General features: G+C 43.6%; 1 protein-coding gene across 11 annotated transcripts in view; it reads left to right on the plus strand.

Moving 5' to 3' along the window:
- KIAA1217 (KIAA1217 ortholog) overlaps nucleotides 1-27,798 on the plus strand; it is a 443,164-nt gene that overhangs the window by 301,206 nt on the left and 114,160 nt on the right. For 6 of the 11 annotated variants that reach the window (XM_048510262.1, XM_048510275.1, XM_048510265.1 and 3 more), the window contains exon 2: nucleotides 27,247-27,442. In XM_048510262.1, the coding sequence (XP_048366219.1) occupies nucleotides 27,247-27,442 (196 nt within the window). Of the gene's footprint in view, nucleotides 1-7,634; nucleotides 7,716-27,246; nucleotides 27,443-27,798 lie in introns of all 11 variants that reach the window. The other 5 variants (XM_048510261.1, XM_048510271.1, XM_048510272.1 and 2 more) reach the window with 1 other exon arrangement.

Here is a 27,798-nt window from a genome sequence, read left to right on the forward strand (position 1 = left end):
AGAGCAAGTATGAAGGTCAGTGTGTTACCTTACAAGATCTAGCATTTTTCTACCATCATCTTACATGAACAAATTTTCACTAATAGTTTGGAGGCAACAAATTCCTATCTGGCTCCTATATAGGCTAGGCAAGTATGTACTAGTGCACACTGAACAAAGCCATTTTTAAACTTGTGTCACTGATGGGACTGATGGGCGGATGACAGGTACTTATTGAAAGATGAGAGGAATGCAATGAAAACCTTTTTAATAATAAGGTAGATATGCATACCTTGTCATCTGGATGATTTGGTACAAAATTGCTAGGCTCCCCTCCCCCAAGGGCTATATAAGAGGCTTTGCTGTACTGTCAAGTTTACAATATGCTGTCAACTTTGATTCTAAAACTGTGCCGGAGGAAACTCAAGAGTTTGGATTGATACAGAAGAAAAAAAATTACACATTTTTATTTCATGTGTCCTTCCCTTCCTGGCTAAGTGTTCAAACATGTTAAATAGCCTTTGTGTTCAGCTAGCATCTTTAACTCCATTTTACAAACCAACCAACAGATGCAAGTGTCATTCTTTCCCTCGGAAAAAGAAGAGCAGTGTCTTCTTGGAGCACTTTCATACATGCAGCTTAAACTGGCTTTTCCTTAAATCAGTCTGTAACTCTAGTATAAGCCCATATTTGCAAGAAAGGACATTTGATTTCTCTTCCAGATGCAGTCTTGCATTGACGACTTTCACATGTGGAAAAAAATAGCATGAACGAGGATCAAAGCACTTTTTGCGTGTCTGGTCAGAGAACGCCCTCTCTAACAGTCCAATGCTATGCAGAGTTACACCCTTTTAAGCCCATTGAACGTAATCGGCTTAGAAGGGAGTAACTCTGCATAGGATTGCACTGTTGTTTTCTCTGCAGTGTCTTAACCAAAGGGAGCTATTTAATAAATCTGAAATATTTCGGTCTTGAGCTAGAACTGCAGGTAGATACCAGTAGAGAGTGTTAGACTAGAAATGTGCAGTGGGATCATAAGGAGAGTTATCACTTTCCAAGTCAGTTGAAGTCGATGGGCTTTGAAGGGTGTAAGCATGCATTGGATGTCATTGTGAGAGTGTTTACTGAAATCTCAGCTCATCCAGGAGCTCTCTCTGCAGCCTAGCAATTTGCTTCCTGTAGCTCTCAGTTCTTCCGTTTTCAAAATGAGAATAGCAGCTAGTACAGTGTTGCTTTGGGGATAGTGGAAGACATTCCATACATCTCTTGGTGAAAAAGTACCATGGGCCGTTTCCGCACGGCCTCCTTGCGCCCCCACGCCGCCAAGAGTGCGGGCGGCGTGGGGGCGCAAGCCCGTTCGCATGCAAGCATGCGAACGGGAGAAGCAAAGGTCGACGGATCGGCAGAAACATACCGGAGCGCCTCTGTGCCAGCCCACTCCGCGGTGTCCTCATCGCTTCGCGGGCGCCCAGCATTCGCCTCAGCTGCCCTCCGACCCCTGGAGGTCGGAGTACCGTGTGGGCGGGCTGCTGACGCCCGCAGCGGCTTAATGCAGGAGGACACCGTAATCTTGACTGGCGTCTTCCAGCTGATGCCGGTTAGCACCCGCGCGCCAGGAAAACGCTCCCCTCTAACAACAACCGGGGTTGTTGTTTAGAAGCGGCTTGGCCGCCCGCCCTGGGGAGGGAAGAAGAGTCAGGTCGCTGCCTGTGCGAACGGCGGTCTGGGGGGCGCCTTTTTTGGCGCCCCCAGGCCGTCATAAATGGGCCGTGCGGAAACGGCCATGGAGTTGCAGCAAATTTGTGGGTTTTTAAGGCAACAAACCTTCAAAGGTGGTTTGCCATTGCTTGTATCAGTGTAGATCCCCAGCATGGTGTAGAACTTGCATGGTGTAATGGTTAAGAGCAGCGGACTTTGATCTGGAGAACTGGGTTTGATGCCCCACTCCTCTGTAAGAAGCCTGCCAGGTGACCTTGGGCTAATCACAGTTCTTTTGGAACTTTCTCAGCCCCACCTACCTCTCAAAGTATCATATAGAGAAGAATGGAGAGTGATTGTAAGGCACTTTGAGACTCTTTAAAGCAGAAAGAAGTGGGGTATTGGAGCCAACTCCTCTTCTTCTTGGAGGTCTCCCACCCCAGTACTAACAAAGGCCGACCCCACTAAGAGATGCGGTGAGATCAGACTAACCTGGGTCACCAAGCCAGGACCATCCATCTCTCGTCAATGATTTAAGAGCCCTTCATGTATTTTTTTAGGTGTCTGCTTAGAAGGTTTTCATAGTACAGTTGAGAACACAGTTGGATTTACAAAGGCTTGTCTTTCGGCTAGACTCATCAGAGACTCAGCACTAGTTGTTGCTCACTGCTGAATGTACAGCAGGGTTTACACTGACTAAAGAGACCATCAAGGAATATTTTGCTACTAATGGTTTCATGTTATAAAATGAACTCAAGTGTACATATTCGTTGTTGGGAGGTCAAGAATTGCACTGAAGTCTCTGAAGGCTGCAGTCACACCGTCCATGCTCCTGTTACTATTTCAGATTGTTTACTTCTTTGCAGATCCTGAGAAATGGTCCTACATGGTAGAAGCTCTTTCCATTACTGTAGCATTTATCAACTTCTGCTCCTGTGGGTCAACACATTCTGCTGAATATTCCTGGTGGTACGGAAACTCTAAACATGCTAGGTCTGAGCCATATTAGCACATGGCTTTCTACTGTTGCAGCCAACATGTGGAATCACCTGTCATACCAAAACCAACCTTGGAGTTCTGAGGCTGACATAACGAAGCAGCAGTCACATGTTCGTCTCTCCCAGATTTGCATTCTAGGAAGAAATAGTAAAGTGTCACTAAAATGAAAACATCAGCAAACCAAAATGAATTATTCCAATATATCAAGGAAAAATTTAGCTCCAGAGGTTGAAATCAGAGGGGAAGAATTATTTAATAAAAATACAATCTTCCCAGCTAGAGAATATTAATTGAACTTTACAGGAAACGAAGAAAGAAGGATGGGCCCAGACCCTCATATTTAGGACAATAAAGCAGAATATATTCTATAGTCTGAACCTCAGAAATACAGTGGGAACATTTCCGCTCTTGTTGGGTATTCTATAAGTATCGGCTTTCATGAACCAGGGCCTGTCTCTTCAAAAACTCCACAGGTTTAGGTGCATGATCTGCTGAAATATTACACTCAGTTAACTGTTTTTAAGCATGAAATCTTGATACCTGTTCCGTCCAAGACTCCCAGTGTGTGAATTTATTCCTTAGTGTTCCCTTTGATTCCATCACATTCTGCAAAAACATGGAATCTGACATCATGTTATGACAGAAATAAAGCTTTGCCGCTCTGGGTAAAATTGCTAGGCGATGATTGCCCAACAAACACCATTATTTCAAATAACAACTGTTGCTCCAAGCTGAAGCCTTCTTGTTTGAGAATCCAGTAATACCTGGCTCTGAGTTTAGGTGCAAGGCATGTTTGAACTTATTGTAACACAGGATTGCTCTTCAACATTGTTGATATGTTTAGAGCAGAAATTTAGAATCTGTGTAGCGCAGTGGTTAGAGCAGAGGTCCCCAACATGGTGTCCAGCATTGCTTCTTTCTTCAAAAAATTACTCATCTTCTCTGCTGCACTTGGGCCTCTTCTTATGCGTATATGTCTCCACCTCCCATGGCAACCATTTTGTGGTTGGGCCCACCACTCTGTGTCAGAATTCCAAAACTGATAGAGTGTAGGGTTTGTAAAAGCCAGATTCAAATCTCCACTCTTCCAAAAAAAAAAAACCCCTCACTGCATGACCTTGGGCCAGACACACTCTCTACACCCAGCCTACCTTGCAGAGGTGTTGTGAGGATAAAACAGATGAATGGAGACTGATATCTGCTGCCCTGAGCTGCTGGAAGGAAAGGCAAAATAAAACATACTAAATCAGAGTCCTGTTCGGAAGCTCTTCTGTTAAGTTTAATTGGATGCTCCAGTTTTTGACTAGAAAGAAATGCCCTTTTAACAAACAGGGAAGGTCGCAAAGATGTCTAAGGCAGAAAAAACTTCTGGGAGATTAGTAGTCATTAGATGTAAGTGGAAGATATGAAAAGGTTACATCTTTGCTGTTAGAGCTGATGTTAACATCACGCTGCTATTTGTTGTTGTTGTTTTTAAAGTGCCTTTCAGAATAGCTCTACCTTTTGATTAGCCAGGTCAGTTTTCAGTAAAGCTTACAGGAAAACAACAGAACCAAAGATTCTGCTGCATTCGGAATGGATCTTAGTTCTTTCTTTCCCCCACTCTTCATTTTCAAATCACTACTGAACAGTTTATTTTAAAAAATAATATAAAAGCACACATATGATCTTCGTGTCTTTAATCTCTGTGTGTTTCTTATTTTCAATAAGTCATAATCGGCTTACGAGGAATCATTTTCCAAGCAATGAAGTAATTTTCCCAGCTATGTCAGGAAGTAAAAAGATAATGGTTTCAGGTAGAGGATCAGCAAAAGGAACAGATGGGGCTTGAGCGAAAGCAACAGATCTCAGGTTTGTGCAACCGTCTCTTTTTAAAGTAATGACATGAGGGGGGGGGGAAAGGTGCTGAAATTAACAGGCAGAAGTTTGGGCTAGCAAGAGAAATTTCAAACATGTTCAAACTGCTTCACACAAGACCCATAAATCCATATGTAGGTGACCAAAAAAGAGGCCTGGTCCGTCCGTCCCCCCGCCCCTACTCGGCGTTGCTATTTTCTGCCAGCATTTGGCTGTAAGATTTAACAAGCCAGAACTGGAGCATGTGTGTACTTTGAGAGATATGGAAGGGGAATTATGACAGGGGTTTTTTTGCAAGCATACAGTCTTCTGAGCCCGAATTTAAATGTTTCATGAGTTTCCGTCAGTTTTATTGTGTTTGGTCGCTAGTCCAGCAAGAGCTGTCTGTTGTCTTTGTGCATATTTGTCTTTACTAATTTTCTCCAGTTGGTTCCTAACCTTCCAACGGCTTGCCAGGTCTTCCACTTGCTATTCTTCTAAGCTCCTGCTGTCTATTGTATGATTATATACACTCTTTTCCATGGCTAAAGCATTTGTGCGCTATTAATATATGCCAGCCCAGTCCCATCAGCCTTTGGCCCATGCTCAGCAAAATCATCACTCCTCTTGTTTTCCCGCCTGTAACAGCGTTATCAGGAAATACTGCTTTCCCACGAACATTCTCATCTGCAGGAAATCTGCATCTGATCCCCAATTTCCTCCCTAAGCTTTTTAAAAGACAGCATCCTTCCTACTTAAATCCCAGTATCTGCATATTCAGATCCAATTGTTGGTTCTATTATAGTCTCCTACTGTTGATTCTAGGAGCCGCGTGGCGTAGTGGTTAAGTGCTTGCACTGCCACTCACACGGCCAGGAGTTCTAGCTCCCTGTGGGTCAAATATCCTGGCAGCTGGCTCATGGTCAACTCAGCCATCCATCCATTCCTTGGTTGGTAAATGAGTACCTAGCACATAGCTAGGGGGTAAAGAATAGCGGAGGAAAGCAATGGCAATCTTCCCCACAAAAACGGCCTGCCTATGAAATCACTGCTTGCAGTGGTACCCCAGGGTTGGACATGACTGAAGGGGAAACTTTACCTTTACTGTTGATTCTGGAAAAGGACCTTGATTTTCGGTCTAACACATACTAGAATTACATGCATACTGTTAATCAACTGAAGCTTTAGCTGGTCATTTTGTCGGGGTAATGAGTTAAAAGTGTAAATGCTCCTTGGAGAAGACTGTTTTGATTACCTGGAACCTCACCTGGAATACTGTGTTCAGTTCTGGGCACCTAAATTCAAGAAGGATATTGACAAGCTGGAATGGGTCCAGAGGAGGATGATCAAAATGGTAAAAGGTCTGGAATCCATGCTTTATGAGGAGAGACTTAGGGAGTTGGGTATGTTCAATTTGGCAAAGAGAAGGTTAAGGGGTGACATGATAGCCATATTTATATATTTGAAGGAATGTCATGTTGAAGAAGGAGCAAGCTTGTTTTCTGTTTCTCCAAGACAAGGAGTAATGGGTTCAAGGTGCAGGAAAAGAGATTCCATCTAAACATTAGGAGGAACTTTCTTTGGGGCTGTTCGACAGTGGAATGCATTACCTCAAAATGTAGTGGAGTCTGCTTCTTTGGAGGTTTTTAAGCAGAGGCTGGATGGCCATCTGGCAGGGGTACTTTGATTGACTGTTCCTGCATGGCAGGACAGTTGGACTTGATGGCCCTTGTGGTCTCTTCCAACTCTATGATTCTATGATCTCACAGTACATTACATTTATATACTGATACTATGTCTGAACTTTTTCCCCCCTTCTTGTGCTCTTACGGACTTTGACATAGAACTAAAGGAAGTAGAATGCATGAAATAAAAGTCTTGCTTCAGTATAGAGTTGCCAGATCTGGACTTGGGTGGATTTGGGGGCAGAACCTGAAGAAGGCAGAGTCTGGGGAGGGGAAGGAGCTCAACAGGGATGCGATTCCATAGAGTTTACCCTCCAAAGTTGCCATTTATTCTTTAGTGGAGAAATCCACATGGACATGACTTGGGGCACAATGTTTCCAGATGAAGTGATCCGATGTAGCTAGTGAATCCCTTCATTGGGACTGGAGAAGGGAGGGCGGGTGTCAAAGTGTAATTTGGACTTGAATGGCTTACTTGTGCTTCTTGGATTTATGTATATCATGAACATAAAAGCACAGGGTTCTCCCCCCCCCCCCCCACTTTGTTATTCATTTTCTTCTTTGAATTATTTCTAACTAACTCTATTGAAATGTTTGTTATATACCATTTTAGTTTTTAAAAATGGAGCAGATGGAATGCGGGAATGTTCACGCCATGTGTAAAAAAGTGTTGGGGGCGGGGGGGAAGGAGCAAAAGTTTCTGGTATCAGGCTGAAGCAGGATTGTAAGAGGAAACAACTGAAAATGCAGCCTTGAAGTGTTTGTAGAAGTGGTTGTGGATGAGTCGCTAGATGTGCTAGTGTTTAGCATCAAAATAAGAGTCCAGTGGCATCATGAAGACTAACAAAAATGATTCCAGAGTGAGATTTCATGAGCCATAGTTTATCAGGTGCATTAAAGTGTACACCTGTTCGATTTTCCTGGGTGGGGGTGGGGAGGATGCCATCAGGATGCCGACTTATGGCAACCTTGTCCCAAAGGCCCAGAGAGTAATGTCACCGACTTATGGCAACCCTGTGGAGTTTTCAAGGCAAGAGACCAACAGAGGTGGTTGACCGTTGCCTGCCTCTGTGTCACAATCCTGGTATTCCTTGGTGGTCTCCCATCTAAATGCTGACCAGGATGGACCCTGCTTAGCTTCTGAGAACTGACAAAATCATTGGTGCATTTATATTCCAAAATGAAGGACAGCTGGCAGTGGGAGACAAAATCTCAAATCCAAAATCATAGTATTCATAATCTGCCATCCCACTGACTTTTTCCTCAATTTTCTGTACCCCAGACCCTTTTCATCTTCATACTATTGTTTTATTGCTGTGTATCTTCACTTTTATGCTTCCATACCACCTTTTTTTGCTTTGTTTTATGTTAAACATTCTTTTTTCTTTTTCTCTCTCCCCGTCTCCCCTTCTTTCTGTCTCTCTCTTCGACCCACAGGCTTTGCAGTGCATGTTGATCTCCTTCCATTCAGAACTTGACATTCAAAGGTACTTGATGAGAATTGAATCCTCTCAGAGAGTTAGTACTTTTCTTTTCTTTTTCTGCACTCTGCCTGGTATTGTGCCTGCCGCTTTGATATTGTGTGTGGCATTCAGATCACAATGAGTAGAATTGCCCCTGTTTAAAATTAGGCCTGCATGTTTTGTTGTTCTTGCAAATTTGAGCTAGGTAATGCATGGGCACCTTTTAAGTCTGTGTTTGAAGTGTTGTGTTGGGGGGGGGGGGGATTGGCTGTTTACCATGAGTCCTAGCATAGACATATAAAACAGAATGAAAGCTCTGCACTGTTTTGTTCCGATTAGCACAATAATTTCTAGATATTTTTTCTATTTCATACACAGCTATTTTGGGCACACTCTCAATTCATGTGCATCTGCCTGCACTGAACTAATAATGCTCAGAAAAGATACCTAAAGCCAGTTACAAGTATTACATCTTGTTTCAAATGGAAGGCACCTCGGCCTGTGTTCCTATGAGGCATTTTACTTGCTTGAAATATTTATGTACCTAGCCCATTAAAAATCTTTTGTGAGACAAGAAGAAATTATTTCATGTGGGTATCAACATATTGTACATTAACCTTTGTAAGCAAACATTACAAATTTGAATGTTGTATTTATTTCACATTCCCATTGGGTATTTGTGTTTAAACAAGAATGAGATAAGATAATCTGTTTCTTGAACCAAATCTTGGCCCAAAGGCCCAGATAATAATGCCTTATATCTTTTGTGTGCGTGTTTTTGTATCTTTTATTGTGAGTTTAGGATGTTAGGGACAGTTCCCTTTTAATCATTCCCATACTTTCTATTTTGATAATTCTATTCCTCATTAAAAACTGGTATGGTAGGTAAAATATCACACCTGGATCAAATGGAGGCTTCTCTGGAAAATATTATTTCAGTTGTGGTGGAAGAATGGGTAGGGAGGATATAAGGAACCAAACATTCAGCTGTGTCTGTACAGGAGCCTTAGTACATGCAGGAGTACATACTTTACAGAGGTTTTATGGCTGACAGAGGAGTCTCATGGCTCAGAGGGGTAAGCTGCAGTACTTCAGTCCAAGCTCCACGCATGACCTGAGTTCAATCCCAAAGGAAGTTGGATTCAGGTAACCGGCTCAAGTTGACTTATGAGATCAGTTAAATGAGTATCCAGCTTGCTGAGGGTAAAATGTGGATGATTGGGGAAGGCAATGGCAAACCACCCCGTAAACATAGTCTGCCTAGTAAACAGTGTGATGTGATGTTACCCCATGGGTCAGTAATGACCCAGTCTTTGCACAAAGTATTACCTTTCTCTTTGCGTGTGTTGATGCTGTGGCTGTGGGTGAACATGTTTAAACTGTATTGTCGAAGGCTTTCACGGCCAGATTCAGCTGGTTGTGGTGGGTTTTCCAGGCTGTGTGGACCAGGGCCACACAGACCAGACCATGGCCACACAGCCCAGAAAACCCACCACTACCATGTTTAAACTGAATTGTGACAAGATGGAGATGATGCCAGTTAGTAAGACTCATGTCATACAGGAAGTTGCTCTTGAAGACAACTCGGAAACTAACATTGGTTTATAGTGCGGTATAGCATGAGTGTTTTCAGAGGCTATGCACTATTAACTTGTGATGGCCTTGATGAAGGGATTACATTAGCTGTTTGGATTCAGTTGAAAGAATTGGTTGTAACTTATGAAGGTCTTCATAGCATGGGATCCTCTGTCCTCTCCCTATATGAGCCAATGTGATAACTGTGTTCTTTGCTGCAGAAGATTTAGTTCAGTTTTCTGTGGAAGAAGGTAAGATTACGACAGCCCAACCTTGGGCTTTGCTCTGAACACCATGTCAGAAGCTGTCTTTTAGAGAGAAGATGTAAAGCAGAGCTCTTTACAAGAGCCTTTGAAGGGATATAATTGTCATTGGGCACTGATGTGTATGAGCTATCCAATTTATGCAGATTACTGTAGATATTGTTTTAGCATCATTCTGTTGTTGTGTGATACCTTGATTCTTAAATAAGGGTAAAGGCAGGTTAATTTCAAAAAGTAAGTGCATCAGTTGCTGGACACAAAGAAAGCCTTGAATCAGAGAGAATATGGGAAGGTCTTGAGACTCCTTAAAGTAAAATTGCTTTATTAAGAACTATGCTATGGAAGATAAAATTGACATTCGTGTGTACAATAATGGACCATTGCCTCCAAAATTGCTCCATCTGTCAGTAGCTGAATTTAAAGTGATAGCTATATGGTAGGGATATGTGTTTGGGTATGTTGTGGGGGGAGGATGGACAACCTCCAGGTAGTGGCTGGAGATTGGCCGACGTTACAACTCCAGGAGACAGAGATCAGTTCACCTAGGCCGTTTCCGCACTGCCACCTCGCGCCCCCACGCCGGCAAGAGTTCTGGCGTGGTAGCGAAGCCCGCCGCGCAAGTGTGCGAGCAGGCCAGCAGAGGCCGCCGCCAGAGAAGCGGCTCCTTCCGGCTCCTCCGTCCGACTCACAATGTCGCCCGTAATTAAGCCTGCTGGCGATCTAAGCCCTGCCGCGCTGCCCTCCGACCCTGGAGGTCGGAGGACAGTGTGGAGCAGGGCTACAACGACACCAGCAGGCGGCAGCCGTGCTCGTGAGTCCGGACGGAAGGCAGGCGTCTTCCTGGCGACACCCGGTTGCTTTTGGCAGCCACGGAAGGCGGCTTCCTCCCCAACAACAACCCTTTAAAGGGTTGTTGTTTAGAAGGCGACCCTGGCGCCAGCCCTGGGAAGGAAGCGGCCGCAATGCGAGCGGCAGCCTGGGGCGGCGTTTTTTGCGCCCCAGGCGTCGCTTTATGGAGCGTGCTTGAAGCTGACCCTAGATAAAACTGCCACTTTGGAAGACAGAATCTGTGGCATTGTACTTCACTGAGATTCCTCCACTCCCCAAATTCCGCCCTCCTCAGGTTCCACTTCCATAATTTCAAGTATTTCCCAACCCGCAGCTGCCTGCCTAAGTGTGGGTGGGTGGGTGTTCCTCCGTAGAAAACAATGGAGAATGGTTGGGGCAATCCCCCCCCCCCAAAAAAAACCCCAAACCCTCTTCCCTAAAAAAGAATAATCCCAGATCCAAATACCATACCAATACTGAGAAACTGGGAATACAGATGTTTGTTGGCTCTGATGGGTCCAGATCTGGAAAATGCCCGCTATTCTTTTTGCTGCCTACCCTTAGCACACCATGCTTTGGCTGTGAGTTTGAACTGTTCAAGGCTAATGTCAGTGACAGGTTACTCCAGAATTAGATTCCTGAGATTTACATAACCGTCACATCCTTTCAAACCCCCACCCCTAGAGAACGAAATGAACTTTTGCTAGCAACTGTGAAGGTGATCCTGCCTAGGAATCTTCTACACAATTAAACAGAGAGCAGGAATGAAGCGCCCTGCCCTTTTCATATTAATTTCTTCACAGTCCTCTGGATTAAAGAACATATTTTTGGCTGACCATGACAGCGAGAAGCTATGCAGAGCATCAGACGGGGTTGTTGAGGATGCCAGGATATTCTCTAGATTTGTTCTCAGTGAAGCTCTTCCCCTAATAATATAAACTACGAAGTCACTGATCTAGCTAAAGTTAGTTGTGACTAAGCCCCATTGAAATGACTGTAGTATTAGTTATGTGTGTTATCAAGACACAGCTGATTTATGGGGACCTTGGTGGGTTTTGAAAGCAAAAGATGTTCAGAGGTGGTTTGCCACATGGGCTGAGAAAGTGGGACACTGCGACTTGCCCAAGGTCACCAAGCAGGATTCATGTGGAGCAGGGATGGAGCAAGTGTGCGCCCCGTGCCCCTCCAAGCCCCCAGAATGCCACATCCCTGCTATGCCCCGGAACTCCTCCGTATGGGCATGTGCCCGGTGCATCGCCCCCCCTCCCACGCCCCCTTGGTACTACGCCTCTGATGTGGAGGAGTGCGGAATCAAACCTGATTCTCCAAATTAGAGCCTGCTGCTGTTAATCATGGATTTCTCTGCGATTTTGTCAACACTAGCCGTAATTGGAACAGTGCCACTGTCTGGAATACAAAGAGGTGTCTGGAGGTGAAATAAAAGATGTCATAAGTGAGTGGCAGAAATATGTAATAATGGTGTTTTGCTGCTTAACACTGGGGAACAGAACCTTGCCAACATTGGCGCAGTGTTCAGCAGCTGCACGTGCGGTGAGTGATGACTTCTTGCCATGGTGACAGAATGTTGTGGTGTTTCAGCAGATCATATGACAAGATGACATCAGCACACGAAGAGTGCTTTTCCTTTCAGATTGATAAGGATATGGAAAAGCTCTTTGTGATCTGAGGAGGGGGGGAAAGTTAAACAGACTGAATTCTGTTGGTATGGGAATATCAGAGCCAAATACATGAGCCTTGAAAATCCATAAGGAGACAGTCATGTGCGCTTGATTTTTTTATATCCGCCGCATTGAGTAATTCTCATGTTATTTTCAGTGCATGTGCAGCTCAATGTGTGATTGCAAATGCGTATTTATCCAGGTGCTGGCCCCCAATTTCATTTTTAAAGAGTGTTGGCTCTTTCTTAAATCAGACGTTCATGCGGGATATCTGTGATTTGCTGCAATGTGAACAGGGTTTTTGAGGAAACTATCACTTGTACAAAATCAATCTGTCGAATACGCAGCACATCATTCTCCATCATTAAATCTGAGCCAGGTTTCTCCTCAGCTTATTTTCAAAGGAACTAAGGAACTAATGAGGAGTTGAGGAAACTTTGCTACAATTGAGCTGCTCAGTAGCTCAGATCTAAAGCCTTGCAAATTCTGCTTGCCAAATCTTGGGTTAAAGTTAGTGAAACTATTTTAATGAGTTTTCAAACTATTTTAATTAGTTTTCAGTTCTCAAGCCTTAATTAATAATATTTCCAAGAAACACAAAGGGATCTTTTCTACTTGCTGTTGTTACCAAACTCCCTATGCAAACACACACACACACACACACACACACACACACACACACACACACCACTTCTCTCACTGGCCGAGGGATCCTAAATTTAACAGGAACTGTTGCTAGCAGGGAAAACTGCCAACCACAATCTGAGCTCTGCCACATTGACATGCAAGTATACATGCAAAAGTACTTTTGCACCCGAGCATGGGCCTTTTTGAATTCTAGATATAATAAAGAAGAAGAAAATCATGAAAACAAAATCAAGTTTCAAGCTAGGTGTAAGGGTTTGGTACCCCAGTCAATAACAAGACTCGAGAATGGCTTCAGGAGCCTTATTAGAACTGTGTCTGGCCCCTATGGCCAGGTAGCTGGCCTTGGGCAATGCTAATACGAGTCCAGCTGCAGCCAGACATGCCCGGGCATGTCTTGTGCGTTTTGGCAGGCCCAGAATGGCGGGGCCTAACACTAGGCTTGATGTTATGCATTTCCTACGTGGAAGGACCTTTCATTCAGCTGTGGTAAATCTGAACCGAAGGATCAATGTTCCCATTTCTAACCAAATTCTGAAATTTCAGGCATCCCTGCTGACAGGAGAGTTATCACGCTCCTCTCTTCCCTCACAGAGTAGTGCTTGTATTGGAGACATTCAACCACCTGAATATTGATCACTCAGTCAGTCATTGTTTAATTCATATAGCCATGGGCCATTACCGTATAAAAACAGGGCACATGTTTTTATTTATTTATTTGTAAATATTTATACCTGGCCTCATATCAGAGTCTCTAGGCAGCTTCCGTAGATTAAAACCAATAAAAATCCCAATAAAAACATCATAAATAAATTCGAACAATTAAAACAATAAAAATAGCATAAAAATTTACCTCATCCCCACCCCCTAGAGACCAACAGCTATAGAGGAAGCTTCCGGGGAGGCTAGCCAAATGCCTGGACAAAGAGAAAGGTTTTTACCACACGCCTCAACCCATAAAGGGTAGGCACACAGTGAACCGAATCTCCAAGGAGGAATATTCCAGAACCTGGGAGCAATCATGGAGAAAGCCCTCCAGTGTGCCTCTGCCCCTCACACCTCAGCAGGGGAAGTTGGCAGCAGGAGCACTTCCCCCTGTGACTTTAGTGCCCAGGCAAGTACAGTTGGGTGCAGGCACATATATGTGCCTATACTGGGAACATGCAAGGGGCTCACAGTCCTCTGAAGCAGCCGCTACAGCGTTAGTTTCCTTGCAATGATTATGAATTATTATGGCAGTTTAGTGAATCTTTATTTCCAAAATACAGAAGCTGTGCAGGGAGAGCGGGTTGTAGACATCTGGGTAATTGCACTGGACTTGAAATAGCATCAAGTTCCAACAGGAACAGCCCCTTTGCCCCCCTCAACACTAAATCCATGCCAGTGCTGCTAGTTGCAAAAAAGTTATCTCTTTGGTGAAATGTTAGACATGACAAACATTTTCGTTGAGCTGTCCGCTCCTCCACTCCCCTGGCTGGTGAGGTGCTATGTAAGTCTCTTTGTCTGGGAGAAGCTTAGGAGCATCAAGGTAGAGGGCGACCAGTTATTTAACTTACAGGGAAAGTTCCCAATGGACCACTACTTGGAGAAGCTTGCACACCTAGGATCAAACACAGCTGAGTTCCAGCAGCTCTGCTTGTGCTCTAGAGATCTCTTGGCCCAGACAAGGCGAGGGACATGAGCTAACCCTCATTGTTGGCACCGTGGTTCCAGGGTGAGCCAAGCAGCCCGTACAGCTGGGAACCGTTGTGCTGCATGGGCCTCAACCTGACTTGCTCCAGGGCTATTTTAGCCTGCCCTCATCAAAGGGCATTAAGCAAGCATGTTTGTTGATCAAAAGAGATTCTGCAGAACTGTGTAACTTTCATTGGGAATTTGGGTATCAACCCATTGAGCCACTTAGCAGTTTTCTATAGTATTTGGCTACGTTCCTTACACTTTAACAAAGAAAGTGACCCTAATGGAGGAAAGGAACTTTACTAATCTCTGGGCAGCCATGAGAGAGAGTGGAAGGAGTCTTGACATGCTCTGGCAAGATCGTTCTTTCTTTCTCTCCTTTTTTATTTTTAAAGTTTTCCTTAGTGTAGTCACCTGTGTGTTATTTTCTGTGGAGTTTTATGTGCTCCCTTCCCTGCCCATGTTCATTGAATTCCACACATTATAGGCTCTCTGTCACCTCTTGATAATGAAATAATAATACCCATGAAAGAAAAATGAAGTATAGTTCATCCAGCCGCTGAGTGTTTGGAGTTTCTTTCTCCTGGCTTGAATCGATTTCTGTTTTCACAGGTGAAAATCCTCAAGATTGGTGTGAGGATAATTTCTCTCCCTCCACCTATGGGTTCACAATATGTGCATGTTTTCTTATATGGGCAAAAGTTGAGATAATAGACTAATTAGATTAAGAGATGTAGAAGGTTTTTTGCCCACTCTTTTCTTGAAAGCTGTGCTACAGAAACTTGAATAAGGATAGGTAGCATAGAGTGGAGTATAGAGAATGATGGCTTCTATGTAGGGAAGTGTATGAAATGCATTTTTGTATACTCTGTACCCAGAAACATATTGTACCCTCTTTAGTATGCTTGCAAGTGACGGCCTTGCTACCCAGTGTCAGAGGTATAAGGGAATTTTTCCTGTCACTGAAACAATTCAAGAGCACCACTCGGCGACCTTTCAGTATCCACAAGAAGAAATGGAGCACGCGCTGATGAATATTATTGGCTTGGGGTAACCTCAAGGAGTCAAATGAACATGAAGCACTGTATAATACCTATGAGCAAATATAAATATATTGTTAAATCATGTAAACCTGCATAGTGTGCAGAAATCATGTAAACATATATACTGTCCAGAGAAGTGGCAAAGCCAGCAATGAACACAGATTGTTCCCAATGTAGAATAAGCAAATCTCTACATCAGGAATTTATATTTGAATGCCTGCAATGGTTCGACTAATAGAAAAGGGTATAATGGTGCACACATGGTGAAGAAGTAGATAGTGGCTCCACGAAAACGAGTGTATACCTGCAAACTCATTCTGGATTGTATTCTTTTACACTATGCACTTTGGACTGTTGACCCTTTCCAATGTAGAGACCCCAGCCACTGAGAAGCAAGCCCACTATATTGGCATGGTACTTTGCTTTCCTCAGAGAGTCGGTTGGTCTCCCTGGAATGTGTAGGAATGTTGGAAGCTGGCTTATCCTTATGCATAGCTGTATGCATAACTGTGATAGCATTGCATTATTAGCAGCACTGTGGCTTTTATAGTTTACAGCAGGCTTAGGTGAGATAAGCATGACCCTCGAAGATCCTTATATTTGCAGCTCATTTAAGTGTACATAGAATACACATCTAAGGGGGTCCAGTTGGGGATCCCCAGCATCGGGGTTTGAACTTCACTGTCCATCTCGTGCCTAAGACAGTGTAGGACCGTGGTGGCGAGCCTATGGCACTCCAGATGTTCATGGACTACAATTCCCATCAGCCCCTGCCAGCATGGCCAATTGGCAGGGGCTGATGGGAAATGTAGTCCATGAACATCTGGAGTTCCATAGTTTCGCTACCACGGGTGTAGGATCTTGCCACAGTAAATGTGTTAGTTTTCATCACGACCTCCAGGTCTCTTCTGCAAATTCTGATGAGTGTTTCTAAGGGCGATAAGATCTTCCCGTTAGATAAGTGGGTGAAAGTTCAGGATTAGGATTTCAAAGGGAAGCATGTATGAGAGAGCCTGTGCTAGGGAAGAAGCCCAAAGGAGATGTTGAAAGGACATTCGGAAGAAGGCACGCAAGAGGCTCTTTCGCTGGCAGCCTGGTACAATGAACGAGGTACCTCATGATCCGAGAAAGAGAAACATGGATGTGAGGTTTCGGGGCATTTGGTTAGACATCAAAGCTGAGCATCACTTGAATATTAAGTGCCTTTCTCAGACTTGTTCAGCTTCGTTCCCTTCAATCCTTTCAGCCTTTTATTTTTACCTGAGCGTCAATTGGAGTTTTTACAGATAATTGGTGAAATCTATACTTCTCTGCTGTGTTACTGAGAAACTGTTGTGTGCCTTGTGCTTTTTCTTATTTCAGAGAAAGGGGCCACTGTAAATATTATCATTTCCAAGACATTCCTCTATTATTTATTTTTATTTTTATTTTTTGAGCTTATATACCGCCCCATCCCCAGGGGGCTATTATAGGTGCATTTTTAACCTCTGTGATGAGCCCCAGGACCAGTCAGTGCAGAAATAACTTAAAATGACTGCCTGAATGGTTTTGTTCATGCGTTCACTTATTTTTGAACAGACAGAGCATATCAATATATTGGCTCATAAATAACACAGGATCAGGTGAATGGCTAGTGTTTTTGAGTCTATAGCCTTGGTGCATCATTAATTGATTACTTAAAATTTTATTCCACTTTTCAGCCAAAATTGGTTTCTGAAGCTGCTCACAGGAATAAAAAAAAACCATATTAAGTAGAAATTTAAAATATATATTCCTTGATGAGAGGACTCTGAGCTGACATGGATCAAAACATAATGAAACATTGAGGTGCTGTGTGGTTTCCGGGCTGTATGGCCGTGTTCTAGCAGCATTCTCTCCTGACGTTTCGCCTGCATCTGTGGCTGGCATCTTCAGAGGATCATCTGAAGATGCCATAGATCCTCTGAAGATGCCAGCCACAGGTGCAGGCGAAACGTCAGGAGAGAATGCTGCTAGAACACGGCCATACAGCCCGGAAACCACACAGCACCCCAGTGATTCCGGCTGTGAAATCCTTCAACAATACAATGAAACATTATTTGGCTGCTTTCCTGTGGATGGTCTTATTGTTGGCAATTGGAGGATAGTTCCAATTATCTCTTCCTAATACATCTTTATCCTCTTCTTCTTCCAAAGAGGTTTGGGGCAACACGCTTATTTCTCACTTTCTCCATTTTATCCTCACAATCATCCTGTGAGGTAGGTTATGCCAAGAGATGGTTACTTGGCCAAAGCCACCCAGTGACCTCCATGATAGAGAGGGGGACCAGTTCTCTGTGGTCCACATCCTGGTCCAGGACTCTAACTACACTTCTGTTCTGGCTAATGGTATCTCTCTATTCTGCATTGGTTAGACCTCACCTGGAATATTGTGTACAGTTCTGGGCACCATAGTTCAAGAAGGATATTGACAAGCTGGAATGGGTGCAGAGGAGGGTAACCAAATTGTAAAATGTCTGAAATCCAGGCCCTACAAGGAGAGATTTAGGGAGCTGGGTATGTTTTGTTTGGTGAAGAGAAGGTTAAGAAGTGACCTGATAGCCATGTTTAGCTATTTGAAGGGATGTCATTTGAAGAGGTAGCAACTTGTTTTCTGCTGCTCCAGAGACTAGGACCAGGAGTGGTGGGTTCAAGGTGAAGGACAAGAGATTCCACCTAAACATCAGGAAAAACTTCCTGATATTAAGGGCTGTTCGACAGTGGAATGTACTTCCTCGGAGTGTGGTGGAGTCTCCTTCTTTGGAGGTTTTTAAAGAGAGGCTTGATGGCCATCTGTCAGGAGTGCTTTAATTGTGTGTTCCTGCATTGCAGGGGGTTGGACTTGATAGCCCTTATGGTCTCTTCCAACTCTATGATTCTATGATTCTACAAATATAGCGATACCTGTCTCCAGAAGTATAACCAGCATTCACAATGTGACATAACAAGGCCACTATAGTTGTGCAAGCTTGGAAACAGTAAGGAGGAATGGGCCAGGCCAGATACGAAAAGAAGGTCTGTCATTCCAGCACACAGGCAGTCCAATAGCCACATTAGCCAGGAAGCAGGTAAGTAAAACTATTGGCTACAGACTTCCCAGAATGGTTCAGAACATAAGACTAATGCCTCCCAGGGGCCTCCTGATAATTCTGCACAAAATACATGAGCTTTGGTGTGCGCAAAAGGGGAACAAATATGTGAAAGTAGCTGCATGGACACAGAAGAACATTGAGTATCACAACGTTGGAGGTAGCTTGTGACCTAACTGATGGGTCAGCCGGAATGAAACAGTGTCACATGGATGTGGAAGAACATCCAGTGTCACAACATTGGCAGCAGTATGTGATCAGGTTGCAGGAATGAAACAGTGTCATTGTAAGCAGGAGAATGTGGGTTTCAGTTTCAGCCTGGGAGACACAAAGGTGACCTCCACAAGACAGAGTTGACATTGGGGGTAGTTTTTTTTATCAGTGACACTTTTAGGTAGGAAAAGGAAAAATCATGAGGTCCAGAACCAAAGCCTACTGCTGAAAGCACTCTCTGGTACCTAAAGGGTTATGTGTAGAGCAATATCTCACTGAGATAGGAATTGCTTAGTATGGAAAAGGTTTCAGATTCAGAGTTTCATGTGAAAGTGATGGGAAGGAAAATAACTTTTAGACACATATAGAGATTCATAATCAGATTAGGACAGCAACTGTCGAGATGATCAAACAAGGATTTCTACTTGCAAGCTATATGCACTTGTTTTCTCTGTAGATAAAAAACTAGCCTTCTTTCCAAAACTAGGCAATTTTTATTGAATGTGCCATTAGTGTATGCCAAATATGCAAGAGGAGATAAGGAACTACCCTATAGAAGGTCTGATCCTTGTTCCCTAAAGATCTGTATTATCTCCCCTTCTTGGAATTGTTCCAAAGTGTCAAGGAGAAGTCATTCATATCTTCTGTTTTCTGGAGATCCTTTGGTACATACAGATGTAAGGCATGTGCTGTACCACCAGATTTGAGTTCCCTAAATGACAACTGGTCTTGTCAACAATATGATACATGTTGAACTGGGGTTTCAAAGGCTGGGTTTTTATTATCCTCTGAAGCTAACACCTTACTTGATGTAACTCTCAGGCCCCTTCTGCACGGGCCATTTAAAGTGGATTGCAGTTGGGGGTGAAGTAACCCACTTTCCCATCAATGGGTTTGCATGCCTCCGTGGAGGTGGATATAGGAGCCAATAGAATCAACGTGGGTTGCCGTCACGCCTTCGCACAGAGATGCATCTTTTAAAAATTTACCTCCCGCCAATGCGTAGCTATGCAGGCATGCACGAGCGAACCACCACAGCCGTGCTGTCTCATGGTATCACCTTTTGCACCTGAGTGGCTACACAGATGACATCCAGGAATTTTTTAAAAAAGGAATGCACAACTAAATAAAGTGCTTCCTTGCCCAGCCGTTTGCTTGCAAGTGGCTGCAAACTGGGCTTTTAAAAAAGACCCGCGGGTAGTGTGATTCTTGAATAACCCATTTTGGGATGGGGACATGGGGCAGACTCGCATTAGGGGCAGGATCTGTGCGAAGTCCACCCCCCCCCCCCCAGGGGAGACACCTGGCAGGGGAGACACCTTGATCACGCATTTGAATGTGAATATTTAGCTGTATTTGTCAAACTGACTGGACTAGAAGAGAATTTAATACAATTTATATGAAATGCTGAATTCCACCCCCCCCCCCACACAACAGAAGTTAACAAAAGGACCATATACTACACACTTTCCAGTTTAACAGCAGCTGAATCCAGTAGGATAGGGTGGGTGGGTGGGTGGGTGCTTCAAAACAGTGAGTTAAAAAAATCAAACACTAAAAAAAATCAAATGTACACAACAGTTCTTTTCATCCTATTTTCCTCTATGAATTTCAGTTGAAAGAAATTTGAGAAATGAGGTAGAATGAGGTAGGATGGAAATACTGACCACCGTTTTCTTCCTTACCCTTCACAAGTTTGCAACAATTCTGAAAGAAATATGTCCCCAGAAATGTAGGGATACAGCAGTGCTGAATGCTATTACTGTTCCAAATGCACACAGGTAACCGAATGAAAGGTTTATTGGCTCCTTGGATGTTTGTCTTTGTTTGCGGGGGGGGGGGGGGGGGGGTGATTTGTCACTCCTTGAGTGTTGATGCATGTGCCCCAGCATGGGGTGTTTACAACCTTTTACTTTATTTGGGGCGTACTTTATTGCTAACCTTGTTGCTTGGATGTGATCTACATCATGGGAGCACTTCAAAGCATACCTCTGTACTCTAGGAATAAATCTTAGCTAGAATTCCTGGAGGGGGGCTGGGAGATTCTGCTTCATACTCATGTCACTGCAGGACACTGAATAATACCTAACTTATTAATGCCAACCTTTCTGGAGCGTGGAGCTCTGGAGGCCTTTGGTTTCTCATTAGGCATTTCAAAGTTATTGGGTTCTGCGAGCGACTGGACAAGTTGGCAACAGAGAGCAGGAGGGAAGCTGAAGTTTGACCGCAACCTAAAGAAAACCTAATAAAAGCTAAAGTTGCTGCTCAGCCAAGGTCACCGGGGGAGTATAACATGATCCATGCTTAACTCTTCCCGCTAAGGGAAAAAAAGGGCTGAAAAAGGCCAGATGTCAGCAATATGGTTCTCTTTGTTTTTAAATCTCCTCTTGATCTGAGCAGCATTTTCCGACCATCTAAAAATAGAGGGTCATTAACAAAGATGAATCAGAGTTTAAAATAAGACAAGCAGCAGTGATGAATCCAGTGTTTAGGGGCTGAGAATTAGAGAACACACAGCGCGGTAGAGGAGTGGGAACCTTCTGGGTCTTCGCATTGCACCAAAACCAGGGGGGAGAGGGGCTGTAGAGCATTTGCTTTGCTTGCGGAAAGTTCCAGGTTTGATTCCCGAGATCTGCAGCTAAGAGAATGAGGTAGTAGGTGATGTGAAAGACCTCCCCTTGAGACCCTGGAGAGCCACTGCCAATCTGAGTGAATAATACTGATCCTGAGGTTCCCGGGTCTGCTTCAGAAGAAGAAGAAGAAGGAAAAGAAGGAGAAGAAGAAGAAGAAGAAGAAGAAGAAGAAGAAGAAGAAGAAGAAGAAGAAGAAGAAGAAGAAGAAAGTAGTAGTAGTAGTAGTAGTAGTAGTAGTAGTAGTAGTAGTAGTATTTATATTCCCCCTTTCTCCTCCTGTAGGAGACTCAAAGGGGCTTACAATCTCCTTGCCCTTCCCCCCTCACAACAAACACCCTGTGAGGTAGGTGGGGCTGAGAGAGCTCAGAAGAACTGTGACTAGCCCAAGATCACCCAGCTGGTGTATGTGGGAGTGTACAGGCTGATCTGAATTCCCCAGATAAGCCTCCACAGCTCAGGTGGCAGAGCGGGAAATCAAACCTGGTTCCTCCAGATTAGAGTACACCTGCTCTTAACCACTACGCCAATGCTGCTCCTGTTTCATGTGTTTCATGAAATACAATTAAGGTGGAAGAAGAGAAAACTTTTCTGGCTTAATTCCTAAGGTGGCACCCATTGGACCACTTACTAGTTTGCACCTTTCTGTATGGTTGATTAGTATGGGGAGAGCAGAGAGCACAAATGGATGCTGGGTAGCTTGAACAGATTCAGTCTATGCTCAAATAATTTGTTCCAATTTTTGCTGCTTTGGAATACCTTGAGAAAGCTTGAATGGTTTAATTCACTATTTTGCAGAGTTCAGAATGAGTAGAAGTTAAAAATTTCTGATTGGACTGCTGGATGCAGCTTATCTCCATTGGGCACATAGGTAAAAGTGACAGCGCACGAATGGTTTAAGTCTCCAGCCATCTGTCCTGGGTGCTGCAACCACTGAGTTGTCAATCATCTATCTGTAGGACAGCTTCGTTTTTCTACCTTTATCTTTATTCCAAAGAAAAAAAACAAACTCTCCTGGCTTTTACATTGCTGGAATATAAGCTGTTGAATGTGAAGGGATGCTGCATAAAAGAGATGGAATAGAACCTTTTAGCATTGTGTGATCTTGATGGCAAGAAGAAACACACACGTACAGATCCCTGGTATGAGACGAACATTGCGTCCGCTTCATTTCTGAAATGTTGAAGGATGTGGAGACAAGTACCTCTTTGAAAGCTTGTAAGCAATGGGGAGAAAAAGATGCCCTGCTTTAGGCCTCTTCCGCACATGCAGAATAATGCACTGTCAGTCCACTTCAATGTACTTTGCAGCTGTGTGGAATAGCAAAATCCACTTGCAAACAATTGTGAGAGTGGATTGAAGTGCATTATTCTGCATGTGTGGAAGGGCCTAAGGGGCCTTGCTAATAGAAGCTTAATGGAACGTTATTTACTAGGTGATGTCATTTACCTCCATGCCGTGAAAAACTTCACCTACCCATTTCAGCACATCTAGTCTCTGGGCCTTTCCCCACTTACTGTTATCCCCCCTATGCCGCGCGCTGCTCTCAGGGGTCATCACAAGGCGCCGTTTAAAAGAGCGCCAGGGATGCCGCGCCCTGAGGGGGCGCGGCAGCGGCAGCAGCGGGGCGGCTGCGCTGTCGCCGCCCCTGTCGTGGGGAGTGCCGGGGGACCCTGTGCTACTTTCGGAGAGTAGCGCAGGGCTTAAGGTAAGTGGGGAAAGGCCCTCTGTTAAAGGGGCAGAAAAAAAATTTGTGCAGGGAAAACCCTAGTTCCCTAAGTGTATATAACTGCAGAACTGTGAACTTCTTTGGAATTGAACTTGTCTGGAGTTCTTTGGTATTTGCTGATCTAAACGTTCTTTCCCCCCAATTCCTTTCCTCTGTTTTTCCATACCAGATTTCTTGGCATGCCCTTTAGGGAAGATATTCCCCACTCTGATTTTTAAAAAGTAACAACAGTAAATTCTCTTTCAAAGCCCTGCTTGTTTGGACCTTGCCTTTAAAGATGTTTAAGGATGACTTTGCTGGGAATCCTGCCCTTTCTACTGATAATGAAATATATACCATGGATTTGGGGGAAGATGTGGAAAATCATGCATAAATGAAAATTCTGGCAAATGAAAGTTAGGGTGTTTAAGGAAGACTTTGGCAACAAAAGAAGAGTGGAAAGGGGCATGGGGTGCAGAGGCAAGTCTGGAGCAGGGATTGAGTACTCATTCCATGTCACAAGCAAACCACAACTTGTGTTGTGAACAAACCCCAGATCCTCCTTTTATCCCTCCTCCTTTCAGCAGGGATCTACAGTTGAGGGCATGCTGGCTTTGGAAGTCTTTGATCCAACTCCAGTTTGTTATGTGACCCACATTTTGCTTCCTTAACAAGTGTGTTTCTTTCCAGTAGCCAGGATTCCAAACCTGGTTTAATCCTGGTTTAGAATTCTGGTTACTTTAGAAGTAGTAAAGACCAGGAAGTTGTGAGGGGGATGTGTACGGACGGGTTTACAGGCTTGTTTGTCTCACAAACCAAATATTTTTGAGATCTCTGAACACAGCCCAGAGCAAAGGCAGATAGTAGAGCTAACTACAATTTCCCACATTCTTTTGAATGGAGAAGTACCTCTTCACATAAGATAACCCACACAATGCTACTGAAAGCAGTTTGAACCAAACTTACTTTCATTCATAGTCTCTGGGGTTGAGTCCATAACTACATGTTTGTGTAACCCAGCAGAACCCTGACTACATAGATCCGTACTGGAGAGTTGGGAGGCAGATTCAAAATCCATACAATGAAAACACCCTTGTGGCTTAGTAAACAAACATGAAATTGCTTCAAACAGGAAAACAACAACAACAGCATTCAAGGTGACAAACATTTCATTTGAACACAACAACTTTACAACTAGAAGTAAAACTATATCATAATGATTGTGCACATAGCATAATTGAAGGAAATGGGATCTTCAGTGCACTTCAGGAAGAGCACACAGAACAATGGCAAATAACAAACAGTTCCTGGTAATGTGAAATCCTGGTAATGTGAAAAAGAAGACGCGAAGGAGAAGGTGTCCAAAATGCAGGGCTTCTTCTTCTTCATCTGCTCTTCTGTGGCTCCTGTCGCTGCTGTGAATCTTTCTCTGGCTGGGACCTGCAAGGAAATGATCACTACTCTTTGTCAAACTCCGGGCCTTCCCTCTCCTGCTGCAGGCCAGACTCACTGGGGGAAAGACTAGCCGTATCTTGAATCACAACATAACCAACAGCCTGACAAATCTTTCGTTATAGCAATTCCTAAAGGGATAATAATTCTAATATGCCATTTCTCCCTCATTGGGTGCAGACAGGCCAGACTGATGGGGCTCTTGCAGTTAGTAACACGAGCAAGCTTACCAACCACCCTTGCCCAGTGAGCATCTGCTCCCGAAGACCTACAGTTCTAACCTTCCAACAGAAATAAAATGTAATCATGAAAATGGCATGGGTTACGCTTGCATATAGTTGCTATTAACTGCCAACATGAACATTGCAGAATGCAGCGACCAGACTCCTCACAGGTACCTGTGTGACAGAGCATATAACACCTGTGCTCCAGCAACCGCACTGGTTGCCAGTGGAATTCCGAATCAGGTACAAGGTTTTGGTTTTCTAACCTTTAAGGCCCTGAGCCGTCTAGGACCGTGGTGGCGAACCTATGGCACTCCAGATGTTCATGGACTACAATTCCCATCAGCCCCTGCCAGCATGGCCAATTGGGCATGCTGGCAGGGGCTGATGGGAATTGTACTCCATGAACATCTGGAGTGCCATAGGTTCGCCACCATGGGTCTAGGATCATCGTATCAATAGAATTGTATTGCTCTTCAGTCCTCTGACAAAAACCTTCTGGTAGTCCCCAGCCCCAGGAACGTGCAATTGGTCTTGATCAGAACCAAGGCTTTTTTGCCCCGGGTGGAACCCTCTGCCAGCTGACACCCTCCCTGTGGGATCTTAAACAGTTCCGCAGGGCCAGTAGGACAGAGGGGTTCCACCAAGCCTTGGGTTGAGGGCAGTCGTGTTTTCTGATACCATCTCCTGGCCTCCCTACAACGCGCTTTCTTCAGTGTCACCCATGCTTGAATGGCTCCTGTGAGGGTTTATCTATGATCTAGGCTGCAGGCTTTGGATTTTAGGTAGGCCCTAGAATTTTTGTGATACCATTTTGAGTTTTTAACTGATAGTTCTATTTTAAGTGTATTAGGGTGGGAATTGTTTTAAATAGCTTGTGCGCTTCAAATGTCCTGGAGTTTCTGACTTTGGTCAAGGACGGTGGGACATGAATGTAATAAATAAAGAAGTAAACAGTTGTCACAGAAACAGGGGACTGTACAAAAAGTGGCAGATCTAGTCCATGAAGGAGAGGTTATATCATTACAAAATCTAATAGAAATTGGAGGGAAAGAGAATTGCCTGGTGTTAAGAGGGATTTGAAAAGATTAAAAGAAATTTAGAATAAAAAGGGTGATTGTATAATAAAATTCCAATGGCTGGAAGAGCCATGAAATACTTAAAAAAGGAAAAAAATATTGGGATTTTCAGTTTATAAATATATGTTGGAAGATAAGAGATTTTATGCTGAGAATGTTGGTAGCTAAAAAAATGGAGAGAAAAAAAAACTCTTTGATGATGAAAAATGGGGAAAGAATCATGGATAGTATAGAATAAGATAAAGATGGAAAAATATGTGGAACTGGAAAGAGAAAGGTAATACTTTAAAATGGTATAGAACCCCAATTTTGCAGCTAGCTTCATATGAATAAGGGGATTGAGCCCAAGATGTTGGCATTGTGGTGAATAGGGAGCATAATTATTACATCCATATGTGGGTTGAGAATGTAAAGAGGTAAAAAAAAGTTTTGGGAAATTTTTTTTGGAAGTATATAGAATCAATTGAAGTAAAAGTGAAAAATTGATATAAATAATGATTTTATTAATATGGGTAGAAATAATAGAAGATAAAAGGGTAAATAGAGACTCTTGGGACCAATGTCTTACCAAAATTATGATTAGAGCTGCAAATGCAGTGATAGCATTAGAGCTGGAAAAGATAAGAAATAGACAATCTCAAAATGGTTGGAATATGCACGGGAACAAAAATACAGTTAAGAAATTTCATGCGATGATATGGCAAAAAAAATATGCCGTGGCAAGAGAAATTAAGAGATATTACGAAGATATAGACCGGGGAATTCAAGGGGTCAGGGAACCTCGCGGCTCTCCAGATGTTCAGGAATTTAATTCCCATCATTCCTTACTTCAGCATGGCCAATTGGCCATGCTTGACAGAGGCTTTGATAGGAATTGTTCCTGAACATCTGGAGATGTTCTAGGTTCCCTGGATCAGCCCTGATATAGACTAAGCCAGTGACCTGGATGAGAGAAGCTTCGATTTATCGAAGAGAATTTTGGGAAGAAGACAATGAGAGAATGGATCTTCTGCTGCTTGCTTGAACAACAGAGAAAAAAGAGAGGGGGGAGGGAGGGGAAAAAGGGGGGAAATGTATAGTTAGAAAAATGTATGGTATGTAGCGGTTATATAAACATTCTATATAATAAATTTTTTTTAAAAAAAATAAACGGGACTGAATTGCCATTCATCTAGGCCTTAATGTCTTCATTTCAGGTACTTGGTAGAGATGCATTTTGTGCAGTTGAACGTACAGACATAAAAATCTTAATGGAATGCACTGGGATACGCTTTTGTGAATAGCATACATGGGAGTCACCTTGATAGCACAAGGCCTGCCATAATTCAACATTCACTAGTTCACCCATCTGTTTTTTTCCCCAACATTTATTTTCTTTTCTGCTCAGAAACTGATGTTAAAGGGTTTTTTTAAAAAAAGCCTTTGCTCTCTAGTAATGTTTTATTTATTTGTTTATTTTACAGACAAGGAGCCCAAAGCTGTCTCAAAGCCCACAGCCCAACTTGGGAGACCAGGCGGAGTATTTGTCAGAAGCATCTGCTGACTCTCTTGAAATCATGTCTGAGGGAGAGTCCCCTTCGCCTTTCTCAAGAGGAAGCCGAACACGAGCGAGCCTGCCAGTGGTGAGGACGACAAACCAGACAAAGGAGAGATCGCTTGGTAAGGCACTCCCTACACCCTTTTACCAAGCTAACAATGGTTTCTTCTTATGCATCTGTTGCTGGCTATTCCCTGATTATATTTGCCACCAAAGTTCTTTCAGCATGAAAGAAATAAAAAAAACATACATGCCGTAATCCCATGTTAAACAAGTCAGCTCTGGCTCTGTGAGATTAAACTTTAGATTCTTTCTATCTTTCTTTCTCCCTGCCTTCCTTCCTTTCAGAGCCACCATGGTGCACTGGTTAAGAGCAGGGGACTATGGGCCTTTCCCCACTTACCTTAAGCCCCACTGCCATTTCTGAGGAGTAGCTGGGTCCCCGGGTGACCTCCCGACAGGGCGCGTGAAGAGGTCG

The sequence above is a fragment of the Sphaerodactylus townsendi genome, linkage group LG11, assembly GCF_021028975.2.
Source record: "Sphaerodactylus townsendi isolate TG3544 linkage group LG11, MPM_Stown_v2.3, whole genome shotgun sequence".
Lineage (NCBI taxonomy): Eukaryota > Metazoa > Chordata > Lepidosauria > Squamata > Sphaerodactylidae > Sphaerodactylus > Sphaerodactylus townsendi.